The 22,156-nt window shown below is 39.9% G+C and overlaps 1 protein-coding gene across 13 annotated transcripts in view; it reads left to right on the top strand.

Moving 5' to 3' along the window:
• The window catches only part of LOC138739469 (protein furry homolog), a 446,682-nt gene that overhangs the window by 275,657 nt on the left and 148,869 nt on the right, over positions 1–22,156 (top strand). For all 13 annotated transcript variants that reach the window (XM_069891583.1, XM_069891588.1, XM_069891589.1 and 10 more), the window contains 5 exons: positions 4,402–4,512; positions 7,978–8,132; positions 9,427–9,526; positions 14,409–14,580; positions 17,955–18,211. In XM_069891583.1, coding sequence (XP_069747684.1) covers positions 4,402–4,512; positions 7,978–8,132; positions 9,427–9,526; positions 14,409–14,580; positions 17,955–18,211 — 795 coding nt within the window. The remainder of the gene's footprint in view (positions 1–4,401; positions 4,513–7,977; positions 8,133–9,426; positions 9,527–14,408; positions 14,581–17,954; positions 18,212–22,156) is intronic.

The following is a 22,156-nucleotide window of genomic DNA, read 5'->3' on the forward strand; positions in this document are numbered from 1 at the left end:
ATGCATTAATTTTTGTTTTGATTTTATCTTTTTTTTCCTTTCTTTTTCTTTCTATTTTTTTAGGGGTTAATTGGGGTAAGTAGGGTTGGAGATGAGAAGAGGGGGGTGTATTATTGTAGGCATTAGGGGTGGATAGAAAGGTTTTTTTCTTTTTTTATATATATAAACCATGTTAAATTTAAGGATATATTTGTATTATTATTGGTGTCATCATGGTTGTTTGTATTTTAAATAAAATATTCAAAAAAAAAGGAGGTGCGCAAGTGGAACATCATCTTCCTGATTTCCTCCTTTTTCTGTGCATGTGATGCTGGAAACAGTTACTTGCTATGTAATAGTGGTCAGCTCTGATATCTCCACAATTATGAAAGCAAAATCTAGGATATATCACTGTTCAAGACTGTTGCACTTAGTTATCTTTCCAGTAGAGGGAGTCTAGACATGAACCTAATGCTATCATTTATTGCCATTAGAAGATTAATTTGTAAAAAAAATAGATTGGTGGAGTTGTGAACAGCACAGAAGGCTATCAAAAAATAAAACAGGACTTAGATCAGTTATAGATATGGGCAAAAAAAATGACTGAAGGAGTTTAATCCGGAGAAATGTGAGGTGTTGCACTTTGAGAGGTCAAATATAAGGGGAGAATATGCAGTTAATGGCAGGACTATAAAAAGCATTGATGTGCAGAGGGATCTAACGATTCAAGTCCACAGCACATTGAAGATAGCCACTCAAGTAGGTAGGGTGGTAAAGAAGGCCTTTATTGGGCAATGCATTGAGTATAAAATTAAAGGAGTCATGCTGCAGCTATTGTAAAATTTTGGTTAGGCTTCATGTGGAATATAGTGTGCAGTTCTGGTCACCCTATTACACAAAAGATGTGGAGGCTTTGGAAAGGGTGCAAAAGAAGTTAGACCAAATGTTGCATGTTTTAAAGGGTATGAATTATGAGAAGAAGTTGAATAAAACTGAGTTCTTTTCTCTGGCATGTAGAAGGCTAAAGGTGACGTGTCAGAGTTTATAAAATTATGACGCATTAATAGGATGGACAGTCAGATTTTTAACCCCAGGGTAAAAGCGTTACACACCAGGGGACATATATTTAAGGTAAGGGAAAGCAAGTTTAGAAGAGATCTGTGGGGCACATAAAGTGGGGACTGCCTGGAAGGGGCTACCAGAGGGAATGGTGGAAGCAGATACTACAGTGGTGTTTAAGAAACTTCCAGATATATATCCCTCTATCATATTTATACGATGTGTCTATCAAATGCAAGTGGCCAAGTTTTAGTTTGATTTAGACATTATGTTCAGCACAGATATGTAGATCAAAGGGCTTGTTACTGTTCTATGTTTGCCTCAATCAGTGAACCTTCTGGTACCAGTTTTCTCAGGTAGTCTCCAATTCAAGTACTGTTCAGGCCTAAGTATGTTTTACTGAGTACTTACACTAATTGTGTCAAGAATACACTTGATGAATCAAAAATATTCAGATTTTATATATAATATGTAAACATCAATTTTGTGCAGCATTTTTGTAAACACTATATTGTAAATTCACTGGAAGGATAAGAATACCAATGTTAGCATGAAAAACCAGGCCAACATTCCCTATGTTAATGCCTGAGTCACTCACAGTTGGCAACATTAAGCAGTACCCACAAAACTGGAGTGAGAGTAAATCATCCTCTATACTGAGGGACTGCCTCATAAGAAGACTGAAACTGCATTTCACGTGAACTGTTACTAATGGTAATATACAAAATATTAGTTCAGCTAAAATCTAGATCTCTGAAATGAAAGGACAATACAGTAACAAGTGTGATACCACCTCACTGGCACTGTCAGCTTACAAGGTATGAGTGCAGGTTCACTGATATCAAATTTTCTCAACAAATATCATTGAGATTATATTCTTTTAAGTCATAAGACTGGCAAAATCTTGCCATTATAAAAATGTTTCCCATGGCACTTCAATAAGATAGCAAATGAAATATATGAGAAGGAGAAAACATTTGTCAGGTCAAATGTGAACAACTCATTCTGAATCATACTCGATCTTAATTGGCCATTCATAAGAAGTCCTTTGCTGCTTACCTCCCCTCTGTCACCCTCTTCCCACAATGCAAAAATATCAATATAAAGTTCAATTTTCAATCCAAAGATCCTGAGGCTCAGAAGAAAAGGAGAACAGTGGTTCGTCATTCTATAGACATGAAAGAGACACCTGGATGGTTTGTTGCCTTCCAGGTGCCAGGGTCAAGGAAGTCTCAGTTCGGGTCCATGGCATCCTGAAAAGAGAGGGTGAATTTCCAGAAGACATGATATACATCACTAACATACTGTACATAGGAAAAAGGATGAGGTCTTGAAGAATGAATACAGGGAGCTGGTAGGAAGCTGAAAGATAGGACCTCGAGGGGAGTAATCTCAGGATTACTGCCTGTGCCTTGTGCTAGTGAGGGGAGTAAGAATAAGATAATATGGTAGATGAATGCATGACAGTATAATTGGTGTAGGAGCATAGTTTCAGATTTCTAGATTATTGGGATCTCTCTGAAGAAGGTACAATCTGTATAAAAAGGATGGGTTACACCTGAACAGGAAGGGGACCCATATCCTGGTGGAAAGGTTTGCTAGAGCTGTTGGAAAGGTTTAAACTAGTTTGGCTGGGGAATGGAAACCAGAATGTAGAGCATATAGTGGAAAGTGAGATTGTGGGGAAGGACAGGCAGTAGAGGAAGCATAAATGTAATCAGTTGGAAGGACTAAAATGTGTTTCCCTTAGTGTTAGGAATAAGGGAAATGAACTTAGAGCATGGATCAGTAAGTAGAATTATGATGTTATGACTGTTACAGAGACTTGGCTGGCGTAAGGACCAATTAGCTGATGCAGATACTGGGGTTTAGGGGAGAGGTAAAAGAAGGGGGAAAGAGTAGCATTACTAATGAGGGATAGTATCACAGCTACAGAAAAGAAAAATTCTCCACTGAGTCAGTGTGGGTGAAAGTCAAAAACAGGAAGGAAGCAATCACTATTACAATTAGTCTATAGTCCCCCAAATAGCCCTCGGGACTGAGGAACAGATAATTAGGCAGATTATGGAATAGTGCAAAAAGAACAGGTTGGTTGGTATGTAAGACTTCAACTTCCCTAATATTGCCAGGCATTTCCTTTCTCCAATAGGGATTTCAGATTATGATGTCCTTTCCTCTTAACTGTCTTTCTTTACATTCCCTTCTACTTCAACTTGTTAAAGTTCTTGGGTGTCTGAAATGGGGAATGGAAGAAAGTTGGGTTACTGTCAGTTTAGATGGTGATGAAAACTAAAAAGTACACACTTTTTTTCCTCTACTATCTGTTAGTAGATGAGATAAAAATGAAATTTGGAAAGGAAGGTTAGGTATGAGGATACCATCATCTTCAGTCACTTCAATCTTGCCAATGGCCCTTCCCACAATAGCTGGCATTGTCTCCTCCATTGGGATTAGAACAGACAGATAAATCTTTCACCCCATTGCCTCTGGTTGTATGCTAATGTTAGCCCCTTTCACACTTGCAAGTGATCCCAGAAATTAACAGACAATAATGTGAAAGCAAAATCAGCTCCACTTCGGCCCTTTCTCTGCCACATTGCAACGCCAGCATCTACAGATATCAGAGATTGAGGCCGTCAATTCCCGGTGTGAGATGACGTAATCTGATGCCAGTGTTGAGCTGATTTTGCTTTCACACTAGACATTTTAAAGACCGATTGGCAGTTAATTCCTGGGTTCACTTCCAAGTGTGAAAGGGGATTTAGACTAATGTTTAGTAGCACAAACTAATCTTGCGGTTAACATCAGTAATGATCTGATTTAAGCAGTATCTGATCACCGTAAGTGTGATCTTACACAGCATATGGAGAATTCCGAATGCTCTCTGAGCAGATATTGCATGTGACATTTTCTGTCCGGTTTACTTAGCTCGCCTTTGGCTCAAATCCAATAACAATGTATTGAGGCGATCTGATTGGCAAATGCTTATTGAAGCATTTGTGTGCTTGTGTGCAAAAGTTCTGGGGTTGGGGGATGCTTCGACCTTTAAGATCCTGTGTACAAGGGACTTAGCTATTGAGGCGTGCCATGAAAGGAGCTGAAATATTCATCATTCTGTTCCTTAAACTGTGGTAGAATTTTAATGGCAGTGAACTATACATTCTCTAATATATGTTCCATAATGCCTTCTATGTGAGGTCCAATTAAGATAGCCAATTCCTCTCGAGTTCTGTCAATTTCCTGCTTGAATTGTACAAAGAGAGAATATGAATGAAATATCTAAATGTAACCTGAACTGTTGCTGTAAAATATTTTGTAGTATTTGCCACATACTAAAATGTTTGTTCTGTTCCCTTCTATTAGGCAATGTCAGCCGTGCTATGCTGTGGCCCAGTATTTGATAACGTAGGTCTCTCTCCAGATGGTTACCTTTACAAGTGGCTGGATAATATATTGGCATGCCATGATCTTCAGGTAAGAAAATTATCAGCACTAGGGATATGGGGGATGGGGGTCAGGGCATGTTGGTAAACAGAGAACTTGGGCAAGAGTTGGATGCTGGAATTGGGTGTAATTGTCACATTATTTGGTACAATGAGAAGGGGATTTAGACTAACTATCCTAGTAACCTCCTCAAAAAATTCAATAAGGTTTGTCAAACATGATCTTCCCTCACAAATCCATGTTGACTGTTCCTAATCAAACCCTGCCTATCCAAATATTTATATATACCATCTCTAAGAATACTTTTCATTAACTTACCCACCACTGATGTCAAACTTGTAGGCCTATAATTACTACCTTTACTTCTAGTACCTTTTTTAAACACTGGAACTACATGAGTTACCCTCCACTCCTGTTATTAAAGACATTTTAAATAGCTCTGTCAAGGTCCCTACTATTTCAATACTAACCTCCCTCAAGGTTCTAGGGAGTATCTTGTCAGGATCTGGAGACTTATCTAACTTTATTTTCCTTAAAAGTACCAGACTTCCTCTTCTATAATCATCATCGTTTCCATAACTTCCCCACTTATTTCCCTCACAGATCAATATCCTTCTCCTGAGTGAATACTGAAGAAAAAAAAAACTGTTCAAAATCTCCCCCATTCTCCTTTGGCTTTACACATAGCCTTCCACTCTCATCCTCTAGGGGATCAATTTTACCCCTCTCTACCCTTTTGTTCCTAATATATCTGTCGAAACCCTTTGGATTTATTTTCACCTTATTTGACAAAGCAACATCTCCTCTTAGCCTTTCTCATTTTCTTCTTAAGATTATTTTTACATTCTTTATATTCCTCTAACACCTCATTTATTTCATGCTGTCTATACTTTTTGTACATCTCTCTGTTTTTCTGAACCATATTTCCAATAACCCTTGAAAACCAAGGGTCTCTAAAACTTTTATCCTAACAGGAACATACCCTCTCTGTGCCCTTAAAATTTCAACTTTGAATGTACTCCACTTACCTTCTACATCCTTCTCATGAAATACACCTTCCAAATCCATTTTAACCTCCTCAAAATTAGCCTTTCTCCAATCAAAAATCTCAACCCTGGGAACAGTCCTACCTTTCTCCGTAACTATTTTGAAACCAATAGTATTGTGATCACTTGACCCAAAGTACTCCCCAACACACACCTCTGTCACCTGACCTATCTATTTTCCTAATAGCAGATCTAACACTGCCCCTTCTCTATATTGCTATAGAAAACTATCCTGCACACATTTAATAAACTCTAAAACATCCAGACCATTTACAGTATGGGCATCCCAGTTTTCATTGATGCACCTGTAGAAATTATTCAGGAAAATGCCAGACTTCCTCTATTTGACTGTGGCATTGAAATGGTTGATCTAGGTCACTGGAAATGTTAACTTCAAAGAATTTGAAGCTATTTGCAATCTCCAGTGCTGTACTCACTTTCCCTCCCACCCCCCCCCCCCCCCCTACCCTCCACGCCTTCTGAAATCTCTTCTCAGCACATTTGACTGACTGACATTGAGAGAAAGGATTTCCATCATGGTACCAGGCCACTAGACTCTCAATCTCCTTCCTGTATTCTGTCTCATCATTATTTGATATCCACCCTATGACTGTAGGTCATCAGTAAACATAAAGACAGAGTTAAAATAGTATTTGGCTATGTAGTTGTGGAAATAGAGGAAATGACAGAAGGGTGCCGATTACACATCCTTGCAGAGCGCTGGTATTGAGTATTGCTGGTGGAGAAGGTGTTGCTTCCATTTCTCTGTGATTATGACAGTGAAAAATCGCCTGAGGTCCTCCAGCATTTACGTGTGTGTTTACTGCAATCACAGCATCTGCAGACTTTCCTGTTTCACTCAATTAGATTTAGATTGGGTGACTGACTTGGCCATTCAAAAATTTTCCAGTTTTTAGCTTTGAAAAACTCCTTTGTTGCTTTAGTCTTATGTTTGGGGTCATTGTCTTGCTGTCAGAGAAAGCGCTGTCCAAGGAGTTTTCATGAACTTTAGCAGATAAGATGTTTCTGTACATCTTCAGAATCCATCAACAGTTATATTATCAATAAAGATAAGTGCACCAGTAACTGTGACAGCAACACTTACCCCAGCCATAACACCCCCAACCTCAGTTTTCATAGATGAGGTGCAATGCTTTGGATCTTGGGCAGTTCCTTTATGCCTCTACACTTTACTCTTGCCAACACTTTGATACAGGTTCATCTTGGTGTGATCTGTCCACAAAACCTTTTTACAGAATTCTGCAGGGTTTTTTGAATACTACTCAGGAAACTGTAATCAGGCCATCCTGTTTCTGTGACTAACTCGTGCAGTGTAGCCTCTGTATTTCTGTTCATGAAGTCTTCTCCAGACAGTAGTCATTGACACATCCACACCTGCCTCCTGTATAGTATTTCTGATCTATCAGACAAGCATTTGGGGATTTTTCTTCATTATGATGAGAATTCTTCTCTCATCAGCAGTGGAGATCTCCCATGCCTACTGTCCCTTTTGCGATTACTGAACTCACCAGTATGCTCTTTCTTCTTAATGATGTTCCAAACAGTTTATTTTTGGTAATCCTAAAATTTGGGCAATGTCTCTTACTGTTTATTCTTGAATTTCAACTTCATAATGGCTTCTTTGACTTACATTGGCACAACTCTGGTCCTCATGTTGAAAAATGGCAACTACAGACTCCAAAAGTGATCAAAGCTTAGAAGCAAGCCTAACTCTCTTATATCTGCACCAATGAAGCAATTAAACATACCTGAGTGGCCACAAACACCTGTGAAGCCAAATGTCCAAAACATAATGGTGCCCTGATTTGGGGGAACTATGTATAAAAAGTGCTGCAACCAAACTGTATACAAATAACCTTGAATAAAATCTGGAATGTCCTATAATTACATCTGAATTGTTTGATTACTAATTTAAAACTGTGGAGTTCAGAGGAAAATAAAGGGAAAAAAAGTGTCTTTGTCCCAAACATTATGGAGGGCATTGTATATGGGGAACATGGTCAAACACCGTACTAAAATCCACATACAACACATGCACTGTCCTAACTTCATCAATTTCTTTTGGCATCTCCTCATTTCTAGGAAGAAATTTTTCAAATTTATTTGAAAAATAAGTTCACCATGATTCCAAACCTCTGGAGTCTTGTATCATTTTATATCTCCTTTTTCAAGTGTAATGTCATTAAATATTATTTATTTGAAAGTTCAAGTAATCCTGGAAATATTCTTCAAAATTTTTATATTCATTGTATTTAATAATTCATAGCATTTAGTTACAAATAATAAATTTAGTTAAAGATAAATCCAAATATCTTGAAAGTTGATTGATCAAAATGGTGTGAAAGGAACTTGATGTAACTTTTCAGTATTTATGGAATAGTAATGATTAAGAAGATGTTTATAAAATTGATGCTTTTTTATATTGCAGGTACACCAACTTGGATGTGAAGTTGTGATATTATTGCTTGAATTAAATCCAGATCAAGTAAATCTTTTCAATTGGGCTGTAGATCGTTGCTATACAGGATCTCACCAGTTGGCTTCAGGGTGTTTCAAAGCAATTGCAACTGTATGTGGAAGCAGGTAATCAATTTGAAATAGCTAGGCTTTATTCAGCACATGTATTGAAAGATACAATTAAATTTGATGTCTGATCTTTTCCGTCTTTCTACCAAAATGGAAAGTTCAGTATTTTACTATATTAAGTTTTTTTTTGCTAGATATTTGCCAGTTCATTTAACCTGTATTCATTTGTAGACTCCCACTGTCTTCTTAACAACTTAGTTTCCTACCTAACTTTGTTGTCAGCAAATTTAGCAACTACACTTTGGTCCCTTCACCAGCAATAACACATTTGTTGCATCTTTTAAACTAGAAAAAGCAACATTCAGATCTACTGTGTTTCTTGATAACTAGCCAAATGTCTACCATACTAATGTGTTATTTCCTGCACCAGGGGTGGGCAACCTTTTGTTTACATTCCACCTTAAGTAATCCCTATGCCATAAGTGCTCTGTGATTGGTAAGAAATTGCTTAAGGTGGTATGTGAGTGGGAAGGGAAGGTTGAGAATCACTGCTCTACTGAAATATTTTGTTTTAGAAAAATTGTCATTGGCCCATTTCCTTTGGAGTTATGAAACTGTGCAAATAATGAGTCAATTAGGTATGATTAAAACAGTGGTTTTCAAACCTTTCTCTTTCCACTCACATACTACCTTAAGCAATCCCTTTCTAAACACAGAGCACTTAAGGTATAGTGAATACTTAAGGTAGAATGTGAGTTTTTTTAAAAAGCAAAAAATGTTTTATGCAGCACTTTATCAAATGCTTTCTGCAATTTGAAGTACAGTACATCCACCATCATGTCCACTCTTCAACAAACTTTAATGAATTGGTCAAACATTATTTCCCTCTCACAAAAACATTCTATATAATATTTTATCTGTTTAATAATATCTTCTAATGTTTATTCTATTAAATGTTAAACAATCTGACCTGCAATTTGCTGTCTCCCTTCCATTTTGAATAGTTTCATGCAATATTTTCTAATCTGATGGAGTTGACCCAAATCTAGAGAATTGAGCAATATTTTGACCTTTAGATAATCTATCAGGTCCTGGAGCTTGTCAAGCTGCAAGTCCAATAAATGGTCAGTATCACTCCCTGGTAATTTTCCTGAATTCCTCCCTCCCTTGAAATTCCTGATTTTTAGCTATTTTAGGAAAGTTGTTAGAGTCATTGAATGTTTTGTTCTTAGAATGTAGAATTGATAATGTCCAATTCAGGTTACAATTGACAATTCTTAGAGTTGCTCAATATGAAAAGAAAATTATTGATGTAGAGTGTATTGTAAAGTGATTTCATTTTTCTTCATAGGAACTATCCATGTGATATAGTTACTCTACTGAACCTGGTGCTTTTTAAAGCTTCTGATAAAGACAGGGATATTTATGAAATCTCAATGCAGCTCCTACAGGTACAAAATGTGTGAAATGTAGCAGAGTTTTGAATATTTTTACTGAAACCAAAAAATGAATTATTCAATGGGAGAAAATAATAATTTTACCATAGTCCTTTTGCACGGAATATGACTACGCCTCAAACTTTAGTCTTGATTGATTTTTAGTTTTTAGTTCTATCAAGCTTCATTTTTTTGCAATTCAAAATGCAAAGGATGCTAGATCTCTGAAATGCAGAAAATTGAAAATATTTAATCAAGTCACCAAGAATCTGCTGTGAGAGAAATGCAATCAACATTTCAGGATTTAAAAAAAAAAGTTAAGAGAAAAGGAAGTTTTAAGATGAAGAAAAAGTTGAAAGGAAAAAGAAAACAAAGGGATGAAAAGCTGGAAATGAATGACAACAAAGATTTACGAGCTTGCTAAGGAAATAAAAAATGGGTCAAAGGTAGTGAAAATAGCACATGAAATTGTTAAACTCAGAGTTGTGTCCAGAAGTCCTAATGTTCCTAGTTCAAGGATGAGATGACATTCATTAAAACACTATATAAAGTCAATTGCTCCATGATAATCCCCATTCAAGATGTTGCCAGAATCCATCAAGTTTAAAATGTTTGCAATCATCTCATGTCAGCAGCACTAAATTGATCATGCACTTCAACCTCCTAAAGTTTCTCCCATCACAGACACCAGGCTTCAACTAATTCATTTCACTCCATGTCTGACCTACAGTGAATGTAAACAACACTGTATTACCAATATCCACAAACTGACTAAAAATGGTGATTATGTTGCACAAACTTGCCTGTATTCTGCTCACAGCAGTTCAATTTTGATTCTATTAGGAATATGTAGTTCCAGACCTGATATGCGATTACAATGGAAAGTGCCTAAAGAAATGGAAGAGTGGGTGGAGATGGATCAGTGAGTCTCATTTTATCCCTGCAAAACAAATTGGAAAATGGTGTAGATGGGAAGATGTGGCTGTTGGAGGGATCATACTGAAATTGGTAAAAAAGTCAAAGAATAATATATTGCATGGGAATGAAGATGGTACAGAAAGTGAGGACCAAAGGGACTCTGTCCTTGTTTTACCTGGGGACTGGTGGGATGAGGGCAGAAGAACAGAGAAATGGAAGAGATGCAGGAATGTGCTTGATCAATGACAGTAGGATGGAACAGACATTTATTAGAGAAAGAGGACATTTCAAATGCATGGGGAAAAACCTTATTCTAGGAGCAGATGCCATGAAGGTGGAATAAACTGAAGAAATGGATAATATCCTTACAAGAGGCAGGATGGGAAGAGGTATAAACCAGGTAACTGCTGGAGGCAATGGATTAATAATTGATGACTAAGGAGAGTTTTCCCCTTTAAATGGCTATAAATGCCCAGGAAGTGGAGAGGTGTCAGCAACAGTCCAGATAAATTTAGGGGCTAGGTAGAAATTGGCAGAGAAGTTAATGAAATGGTTGAGTTCTGCATGGGGACAAGAGGTAACACCAGTGGAGTCGGTCGTGCAGCAGAGAAAGAGCTGAAGAGTAGGAGTGGAACAGGAACTATTCCACATATCCAACAACAAGCAGGCATCGACCATGCATATGCCCATATCTGCAACCTGGAGCTAGAGGAAATGTAAGGAGTCAAAGAGAAGTTGTGAAGAGTAAGGACAGGCTCTGCTAAGTGGAGGAGTGTATTAATAGATGGGGACTGGATGGCTTTGTGTTCAAAAGAGAAGTAGAAGGAATGAATATGTAAAGGGATTGCGCTGCTATGGTTAAGATGTGGAAGGCAAAGTATTGCAATTCTTCATAGAGGTGGAGAGCATGATTGGTGTCCAAGATATAGGTAGGAAACTACTGGACAATAGGAGTTAAAATTATGTCAATGTACAAGGCACTTTAGCACCTATCCGTGGCCACAAGAAGAGCTACATTTGTGCCCACACCTCCTCCCTCACCACCACTTTGGACCCCAAACAGTCCTTCCAAGTGAAACAACCCTTCACTTGTGAATCTGCAGGGGTCATCTATTGCACCCAGTGCCCCTGTTGGGGTCTCCTCTACGTCAGAGAGACTGGACCCAGATTGGGACATCTTTTCATTCAGCACCTTAGCTCTGTCCAGCACAATAGAAGGGATCTCCTAGTGGTAACATATTTCAATTCCCCACTTCCATTCCCATGCCAATGTGACTGTCCATGGTCTCATGCATTGCAAGTGTGAGACCACCTGAAAATTGGAGGAACAACACCTCATATTCCATCTGGGCACCCTTCAATCGGATCACATTAACAATGACTTCTCTGGGTTCAATTTTCACCTTTCCTCTCCTATCCATGTCCAGTTATCACATTTTGATTGCTGGCCTCTGCCTGTTCTTCCTTTCTCCCAGCCTTGCCAGCTTTTTTGCTCAGAAGAATCAAAAACAGAATCAGAATTTATTGTAATGAACAAGTCACAAAATTCAATGATTGTGGCAGCAATCACAGTGCAAACATTCATACAAACCACATCAGAAGTAAAAATAGAGCACAAAAATCAAAGTGAAACAGTGGCGATCATTCAGGAATCTGATGGCAGCAGGGAAGAACCTGTCCTTGTTCCACTAAGTGCTCATCTTTAGGCTCCAGTACCTTTATCCTGATGGTAGAAGAATGAAGAGGGCATAGCCTGGGTGATGGGGGTCCTTGAGGATAGAGACTGCTTTTTTTTTTAAAGAAACCACCTCATGTAGATGTCCTCAATGGAGTAAAGTCTGGTGCCTGTGATGTCACAGGCTGAGTTAACAACTCTCTGGAGTTTTTTCTTGTCCTGAGCATTGGCACCTCCATAGCAGATATTGATGCAACCAGCCAGAATGCTCTCCGTGGTACACTTGAAGAAGTTTTCAAGAGTCTTCGTTGGCATACCAAATCTCCTCAAGCACCTCACAAAGTACAGTATAGGCACTGATGACCCGTCTTCATGATGGCATTGACATGGAGGCTCCAGGACAGATTGCAGTGTGCACAGACCTTTGCTTAGGTGCGTGTTAATTCTGGCTATGACCAACGTCTCAAAGCATTTAATCACAGTAGATATTAGTGCTACTGGGCAATACTCGTTGAGGCAGCTCACACAGCTCTTCTTAGGCACCAGGTTGAATGATGCCCTTTTGAAGCAGGTGGGAACCTTTGACTGGTACAATGTGACACTGAAAATATCCGTGAACACTCCAGCTAGTTAGTTGGTGCAGATTTTCAGTACCCTGCCAGGTATGCCATCAGGGCCTGGTGCCTTGCAAGGGTTCACCCTCTTGAATGATGTTCTGACGTTGGCCTCAGAGACGGATATTATAGGGTCCTCAGCCTTTGCAGAAATTCTAGTAGGCACTGTTGGGCATAGAAGGTGTTCAGCTCAATCGGGTAATGAAGCATCACAGCCATCTATGGCGTTCACCCTCACTTTGTAGCCTGTAATGGCCTGCATTCTCTGCCATAGCTGGCATGTAACTGCCTCTGTCTCTAGCTTCCGCAGGTCGTATCTGGACTTCAGAAGAAGGGCACAGGTCTGAGACATTGGTTGTATATCTTTCCTTCTATGGATGCTGCGAGACCTGCTGAGTTCCTCTAACAATTTTGTGTTTTTAATCTCAAGATACGAGGAGATAAGTTAGTGGGGTAGGGGCAGAAGCAGGCAGAAACAATGGATCTACCAGGGGAGTTCAGTTTGTATATTTTGGGTAGGATATAGAAACAGACAGAGTTGGGTTGAGGTTTGAGGCAGTGGTGGGATATGAACTACAGAAGCTTTGACATCATGGCAGCATATGCCAACGTGTGAAATGAAGGACAACTAGTAAAATCAAAGTTAAGAATCAAGCAGAAACTCTTCACATTCTGAAAATATGTGAAAACACAGGAATAAGTAATTTGTCCTGGGCTAAGTTATCTTCTGCTGTACGACCAGTGACTTTGCTTAAATTAAAGGTAAGAATTAGGAATATTGGCTAGATATTGCAGTGGTCAGTTCCATTAACAACTCCTCATATTTTGGGGTGGCACGGATGGCATAGCAGTTAATGCAACACCTTTACAGCGCCAGCAATTGGGACCAGTCAGGGGTTCAAATTCCATGCTAAGGAGTTTGTAAGTTCTCCTCTTGTCTGCATGGGTTTTCCCTGGGAACTTTTGTTTCCTGCCACCTTTCAAAAACGTACTGGTGTGTAGGTTATTGGGTGTAAGTTGGGTGCTGAAATGGCCTGTTACTGTGCTGCATGTCTAAATTAAAAAATATAATGAAGCAGTTCTTGGTGGTATCTTAAAATGCTGCAGCATCCAACCATCAAGAAGAGCAAGGGCATTAAGAGCATGGGAAGAGCATAATTAATATGTTCCCTTCCAAATTATACAGAATTATTTCAAAAGGTACAGTATTTCTCCTTCATTCTTTTTGCTGGGTCAAATCCTGAAACCTTTACCAAATCACAGAGTTGGAGAAATTTTACTAGAGGAGCTAAAGGACTTCAAATATTTGGACTAATGGCATTTTTGCAAGGATACTTTGGGTTGGTCATTTAAGGCTTTTTTAGCGACTCCCACATTGAATAAAAATATAATTAGCTGGAAAATCCAGAAGCCAGAACACATGGCCCAATCCCCATCAAACAATTTACAAAGTCAAATTAAGTGTACAATCCTGACAGATACTTTGTATTTCTAAATGAAAGGATGAAATTCTTTAGTGGTTTATGGTGTTTGAAATATTATGTAAATCTGTTTGTATGTGTTTTGTTCAAGAGTATAGAAACTGTAAATATTGTAACCATGACATCTGGGTTCCAAGAAATAATGCTTATTGTTCTTTGACATTTATTTATAGCTTACAGTAATAATTCAGTCTATTCTATTTTCTCAGATTCTGGAAGCTAAATTATTCCTGTATTCTAAAAAAGCAGCTGAGCAGAAGCCTGATAATATTCTTTTTGGAACACATGGACCATTACCTCATCTGTATTCTGTGTCATTATCCCAGCTATCAAATGAATTAGCAAGGATGTATCCTGAGCTCACACTTCCGATGTTTTCAGGTATTTGCTAACATGTTAAATATATGATCATATTAGAGAAGAACAAATACTAGAATCTTGAATGAACAAAGAGAGGCTCTCTCTTTGAAAACTTTTGAGAAGACTCAATGGGTCAGGCAGCATCCATGGGTAGGAATGGACAGTTAACATTTTAGGTCAGAACTCATTATCAGGGGGGGAAAAGAGGGGAGAATGGCTGGGAATGCCTTTTTCAGAAAAAGATAGGAGAGGTAGAGGAAGAGACAACCAGGAAGGTGGATGGGGAAAAGAGAGAAAAGTGAGAATAGGAGTAGATGAAGAAGAGATAGAAACAGTGGAATCGGATGGGGGTTACCAAAAATTTCAAAATTCAATAATGGGTGTTCAAGAAGCATATGGTGTACCCTGACAATGGATGAGGCCAAAGACAGACATACTGTATCTGTGTAGGGAGGATGACGGATATTAAAATTATTACCAACTGGGAGTTCTAGCTTGGACTTTCAGAGTTTGGTCTCACTGACGAAGAGGAGGTCACACCCAAGTTGATGTCTGCCTATGGTCTTGGATGCAGGTTTTTGGGTTGGGGGGGAGGGGAGATATGTAAGAACAAGACTTGTACTTTTGGTGATTACAGCAGGAAGTACATAAGAGGCCGGAAGAATAGGTGGAGAGGGAAGAGTAGACGAGGGAGTTGCAGAGAGACTGATCTCTGCAAAAAAATGGTTATGGATGGGGAGAGGAAGATATGGTTGGTGATGGGATCACGTTGAATTTGGCAGAGGATAACATGTTGGATACAGAGACTGGTGGGTGAAGAGTGAGGACTAAAGGATTCTGTCCTTGTACTATCTGGGAGAGGTGGATGAGAGTGGAAGTGGAAGAAATAGAGGAAGTGTGGCTTAAGGCTTTATCAATGACAGCAGGGGGATGCCATTTTCTTGAAGGAAGAGGACATTTCAAATATCCTGGAGTGGACGGCCTTATCATGGGAACAGATGAAGAGATGGCAGAGGAATCTCAAGAAACAGATAGATTCCTTTCAGAGGCAGTGAGAAAGAGTATAGTGCAGGAGTCAGGTTTGTAAAAGATTTCCATGTATAATGTGTCTCCTGAGAGGGGGGTGGAAAGGGCAGAGAGGAGTATGAAATAGTGCTAATAAAATTAAGGGTGGGGTTGCAGCAGTGAAATTATCATGTTCTGCATGGTTACAAGAGGCAGCACCAATGCAATGATCAATATAGCTGAGAAAGAATTAGAGGTGGAAACAGAGTAGGATTAGAACAGGGACTGTTTCACATAACCGACAAAAGGCAGCCATAGTTGGGTTCCATGTGCCTATGGATGCACCCTGGGTTTGGAGAAAATGCAAGGAATTGAAGTTCTACCCAGCAGAGGAGAGCATTGGTAGAGTTGGAATGAATGGCTCTGCATTCAAGAACGAAGCAGAGGGTTTTGAGGCCTTTCTGGTGTGGAATGGATGTGTATGATTGCACATTCATAGCAGAGGAGAGGAATTGGAAGTTCCTGAAGGAGTGGAGAAATTGAGTATTATCACAGAAGTAGAAAGGAACTAGATAAGGAGGAGAAAAGGTAGTGTTGAAGTATGAGGAGATGAGTATGGTTGGGTAAGAGCAGGCAGAATCTTCCAAGGCATGTCCATTTGTGATTCTTAGGTAACAGATAAAAGTGAATAGTGCAGGTTTGAGGACCTATCAGGTTAGAGGTTGAGGCACCTGAAATGATGGTATGGGAGATGATATCCTGATGATGGATAATAGGGTCCCGGTCTTGGGATAGAAATAAGATGTCAGGGATGATGTCTGGCCTCCATCAGGTAGAGATCAGTTTGTCAGATCATAACTGCGCCTGGCTTATTCTATGAGTTCAATGGTAAAGTTGGGATTGGTTCAGAGTGAGTGGAGAGCAGCACATTTGGGAAACTTTGATTAGAGTGGGTAAGCGGGGTGGTAAAGTCTCAGCGGTTGATGTCCTCTTGGCAATTAGAGATGAAAAGGTCAAAAGCAGGAAGCTTGCAGTAGGGCAGGTATTCAAGAGGAGGAGACTGTTGGAGATGGGAGGTCAGGATTACTTATTGAAGCTATAGACAAAGAGGAGCAAGTGGGAAATAATTTTATTCCAGTGTGGAAGGAGCATGGAGAAAAAGTAAAATTTATTTCTTGAAATGCAAAACTCTTGGAAGATGATGGAAAGATCATTTTTTATCTGAACTACCCAGTTTTGGTATAAGAGCAGAGATTTTTTAAAATTTAATTTAATTTAGACATACAGCACAGTAACAGGCCATTTCAGGCCACGAGTTTGTGCCATCTAATTAACCTACACCCCTGGAATGTTTCGAACAGAAGGAGAAAGCCAGAGCCCCCAGGGCAAACCCAAGCAGACACGGGGAGCACATACAAACTCCTTACAGACAGCGAGGGATTCAAACCCCATTCCCGATCACAGGTGCTGTAAAGGCATTGTGTTAACTGCTATGCCAACCATGGCACCAGGGATCCAATGCAAGGGATTGTTGAAAGCTCAGCCAACATATTTGGGATTGGGACAGGATTGGTGTTTCAGATTAATGACCTTACATATTGAGAGGTTTTGAACCTGGAATGTTTGCTCCCTTTCTTTCTTCGTGCTTGGACTGGAATGTGTCTCTCGCATATTCTGTTCTTGTTTCAAGTTTCCAGCATCTGAGTGTTTTTATTCTCACTTCAGTTCTTAAGTAAGTTTAGAGGTCCCATTGATATTAAGTGTCATGAGATATTAGCACTGTACATGAACATCCTGTTCAGAATGATGGTTGCAGGAACATAGTCAGCTCATGGATATAAAGGTACGCAGATAGGTAGGATTCAGGTAAAGATTCCTTTACAGGATTAGATGAGGTGGTGGAATTTACCGTAACACCCAGTTTTAAATTCAGATAGCTTCTCTAATGTGCAGCAACTGGAAATATATCCCAAGATAACTAAAATTAAGCAATTAAGTATTTTTTTAACTAAACATCTGTATTATCAGGAAAGATCTGTTACATTAGGTCCTACAAATATGCTTAATTATTTTAATCATTATTTCTTTAAATTTGAAATCAGTGAACAAATAGTATTTTAAATTTATTCTCTTTTAAGGTCTTTAATATTGCATGTTAATCAGATTTAACTTTGCTTAATATATTTAGAATTTCCTGACAAACGTTAGTCTGGAAATAACTGAGTTCTATTCTACAAATATTGTTATAGAAAATTGTTTAAAATAACTAAAATTTGTCTTTGTATCATCTATTTCTAACCTGTTTTACACACTGATAGGATATCTGCTACTACAAGTATATTTTAGAAATACTGACGAACCATAATATTTGTTTACATCTCTTCGATCAGAGATCAGCCAAAGATTTCCAACCACTCATCCAAATGGTCGCCAAATTATGCTAACCTATCTTTTGCCATGGCTTCGTAACATTGAGCTTGTGGATGGCGGACTTCTTCCTATAATATCAAATCCACAAACCCCTGAGGAACCAGCCAGCTATAAGGAGGACCAAATAATTGAAGAGTATGGATTGAAAGGAACTGGCTGGGGTTCTCCACAAGCCACTTCTCTGGTTCTAAATAACCTCATGTATATGACTGCTAAGGTAGATTTTAATTTTTCTTGCTATGAAAGACATGATTAGGCCCTTTTCCTGCATATTTAAACATAGTGAAGTAACTTACGTTTGACAAAATTTTGATTTATAATGATAACCCCCAGTGAAATTAATTTGGCAGTATATTTTTTTTAAATTTTGTTGAAGATAAAAATGCTGTTGCATGCTAGTTACCTGTTATGAAAGCTTCCAAAGAAATTAATGTAAATGATGATTAATAGGTTCCTAAAGTAGACAGTTTTAAATGACAATTTTACCCTTGGGCAATGCAAAGTTCACAGCAATATTTGAATTTTTATAATGAATTGATTTCTTTTTGTGTACTGTAACTTTAATCTGAATCTATGTTGTCATGCTTTAATTGAAAATGCCACTTAGCTCATCAAGTCTATGCAACTCTAAGGAATTAAACAAGGAGTCTGCAAACACTGTGAATGTAATTTCATGCACAAAAGTGTTGGAGAAACTCAGCATCTATAGGAAACAAAGATATATAACCAACGTTTCAGGCTTGAGCTCTTTGTCAAGGTATAAACAAAAAGCAGGCAGGCTCAAGCTGTAAATTTTGCAATGAAATTATTATTTCACAAATCTCACAACAAACCTTGTCCCTCAAATGAGTATTGATGGAATAAATAAAATGCTGAGCCCCTTTCCAAGTTCAAGTTTAATTATCCAATTATACCAGTACCACCCAACGAAACAGTTCTCCGGTCCACAGTGCAAACACAAATACAGATATACATACAGACAAATGAAACATATACAATAAATAAATATTATTAATAAATAGAAGTGTCTCGGAGAGTTGTTTTAGCAGTTCAACAGTCATTCCGCAGCCTCACTGCCTATGGGAAGAAGTTACTGGTAGTTCTGGCTCTACTATTTCTGTATCGCTTTCCCAAAGGGAATAGCTAGAAGATGCTGCGTGTGGACTGATAGGGATCCTCCCTGATTTACAAGCCCTCTTTAAGTAATATTCCCAGTAAATCATATTGATGGCGGTGCTCTTCTCTGCTGCTCTTATGATCTTGTGGATTGACTTCTAATCTGATGCTCTACAGCAACTGTACCACACTGTGAGGCAGCTGCCCAGGATATTCTCACTAGAGCTCCTATAGAAGGTTGACAGAATGGTGGCAATAGCCTTGCCCACATCAGCCTTCTGAGGAAGTGCAGTCACTGTTGTGCCTGCCTGACAAGTGAGATGTTATGTGTCAAGGATAGATCATTTTTCAAGTGGACTTTGAGGAACATAGTGCTCTCTATTCTCTCCACTTTCATGCTATTAATGTGTAGTGGAGGGTGGTCAACCCTGGTCCTCATGAAGTCCACAGTCATTTCCTTTGTCTTGTCCATGTTGAGGCTCAGGTTGTTCACTGAACAAAGTATGTATATACTGTAGTGGCTCACCTTCCAGGAAATCGCAACAGCTCAGGAAGGTTAGGGCAGCATGATGACATCACCTTTGGCTATGCATGGTGTAGGGGTGGCTGAGAGCCCAGGGTTTTAAAAAGTGCGCAGGTCCAACAGTAAATGTTGTTTTCCACTTGAACTCAACTCAACTATGACTCTTCATTTTGCACCATAATACAGTGACCACATTGGTGACCCTAATGGCCCAAAATGGACAACTCATTAGTTTCCCTCAAACTCCCTGTGTTCTGGACAAGCTGAGACACAATTTCACATTCCTCAAATAGTGGCAGATGTCACTAAATACAACTATGTGGTAAGCACCCTCGTCCAAGAAACAGCAGGTCGAATAGACGACTTCCTCTGTGATCCACCAGATCATGGCAGATACCTATCTCTTAAAGACCTACTTCTCTGCACATATGGTCTCTCCCAATGCGAGCGAGGTGTGCAGCTCATGCATATGGACAGCTGGGTGACCGTGCTCCGTCCAAGCTAATGGCACTAGCAGATGGTCATAAACCTTGCTTGCTCTTTGAGCAAATATTCTTAGAGCAGATGCCAGTTGATATCCACCTCATGTTGGCTGTTGAAGACTTTGCAGACCCCCGTGCACATGTTCTGTGGTGCGCGAAGCAGCAGGGCGGGTGCCCCACTGAAATTAGTGCTGCATCACACGCAAAGGCCCAGACTTCACACGCAGCAGCGACGAGGACACACACAACCCCAAGTAAAGAGTCACTGAGACAGACTCTTGGTGTTTTTAAAATTGCCAACGATGGGGTTCTGGACCACACTGTTGCCGACCACCATGAGTGCTTCCGGGAAACACCAGGGGTAGTTGTCACTAATGGCTATGGTGGCTGACCACTGTAACAGCCTGCTTTATGTATGGGATGAGCTCTCTGGGTGCAAGTTACTGGTCAACACAGGAGCTGAAATAGTGTTTTTTCCCCCAACCAGGGGTGCTGGTCTATTTTCATGGCAGTTAACAAAATTACAATCCACACATACGGTACGCAAACCATACCCTTGCAGTTCGTTGGCAACAAATTCTTCTGGAGGTTCACATGGCTGCAGTCTCTCAGCCGTTGCTGGGAGTGGACTTTCCCAGAGCTGACTCGGTGCTGTTAGATTTAAAGGGACACAGACTGGTAGATACGAAAACCTAGGAGAAGCCAAACTACCCACCCCACATTTGGACTCAATGAATTTGCCAAGGTTCTTGCAGGGTTCCCAGACATAGTTGCACCACAGTTCTCCACAGCCGCATCCAAACATGGCGTTGCACATCATATCCTGATAAATGGACCTCCAGTTCACGCTCGAGCCTGCCGACTACCTGACAAGCTGTGCCTGGCCAAACAAGAATTCCTCAAGATGGAGGAAATGGGGATAGCGCACAAGTCTGACAGCCCATGAGCTTTCCCACTTCACATAGTGCCTAAGGCTACAGGAAACTGGAGACAGTGTGGGGATTACACTGAACGACACCACCATTGCAGACCACAGCCCTGTGCCTTGTATTCAGGACTTCACTGCAAATCTCCATGGTCCAGGGTATTTTCAAAGATTGATGGGTATAAGGGTATCATCAGATCCAGTGAACCCTCAAGACGTACCCAAAACTGCTATCATAACACTATTTGGTCTCTGAGTTTCTGCGTATGCCATTTGGCCTTAAGAATGCTGCACAGATATTCCAATGGCTTATGGACGTGGTGGTGTGAGGAATGGACTTTCTCTTTATATAACTGGATGACATACTCATCGCCAGGTACTCCCACAATGCACCTGCATTTACTCTGCTGCAGCCTACAAGACTTCAGTCGAACAATAAACCCCACAAAGTGAAAATTCTGGCTCTCCTCAATCAACCTTTTGGGATATCAAATCAGCAGCTAGGGTGTTGTACCATTACCAGCCAAAGTGGAGGCCATCCTCAAATTCACCAAACCACTCAAAGGCCTACAGGAGGTTTTAAGAATGATCAATTTCTACTGTCACTTTCTACCATCCACAGCCCAGATCATGAAGCCCCTGCTCGACCTCGTGACCGTAGAAGCTAAGTACCTGGAATGGACAGGGGAGGTGACAACAGTGCTCGAGAATGCAAAAAGCACCCTAGCAAAGGCAGCCCTGCTAGTCCACCCACAAATGGTTGTGCCGTCTGCATTAACAGTGGGCACATCAGATTCAGCAGTGGATGGAGTATTGTAGCAGAACATCAATGGACACTGGAAGCCTCTTGTGTTCTTTAGTAGGCACCTACAACCCCAAAGACAAAAATAAAGCGCTTGCAATAGGGAGCTACTGGCCCTATACCTGGAGGTTCGACATTTCCACTATTTCCTGGAGGGCAGGGCCTTCACAGTATTCACGGACCACAAACCACTAATATTTGCATTTGCAAAAGTGTCAGATCCATAGTCAGCCTGACAGCAGCACCACCTCTCTTACATATCCAAGTTCACCACAAGGATTAAGCACATGTCTGGTAAGAGTAAGGTGGTAGCA

This window comes from Narcine bancroftii, chromosome 7, assembly GCF_036971445.1.
Source record: "Narcine bancroftii isolate sNarBan1 chromosome 7, sNarBan1.hap1, whole genome shotgun sequence".
Classification (NCBI taxonomy): Eukaryota; Metazoa; Chordata; class Chondrichthyes; order Torpediniformes; family Narcinidae; genus Narcine; species Narcine bancroftii.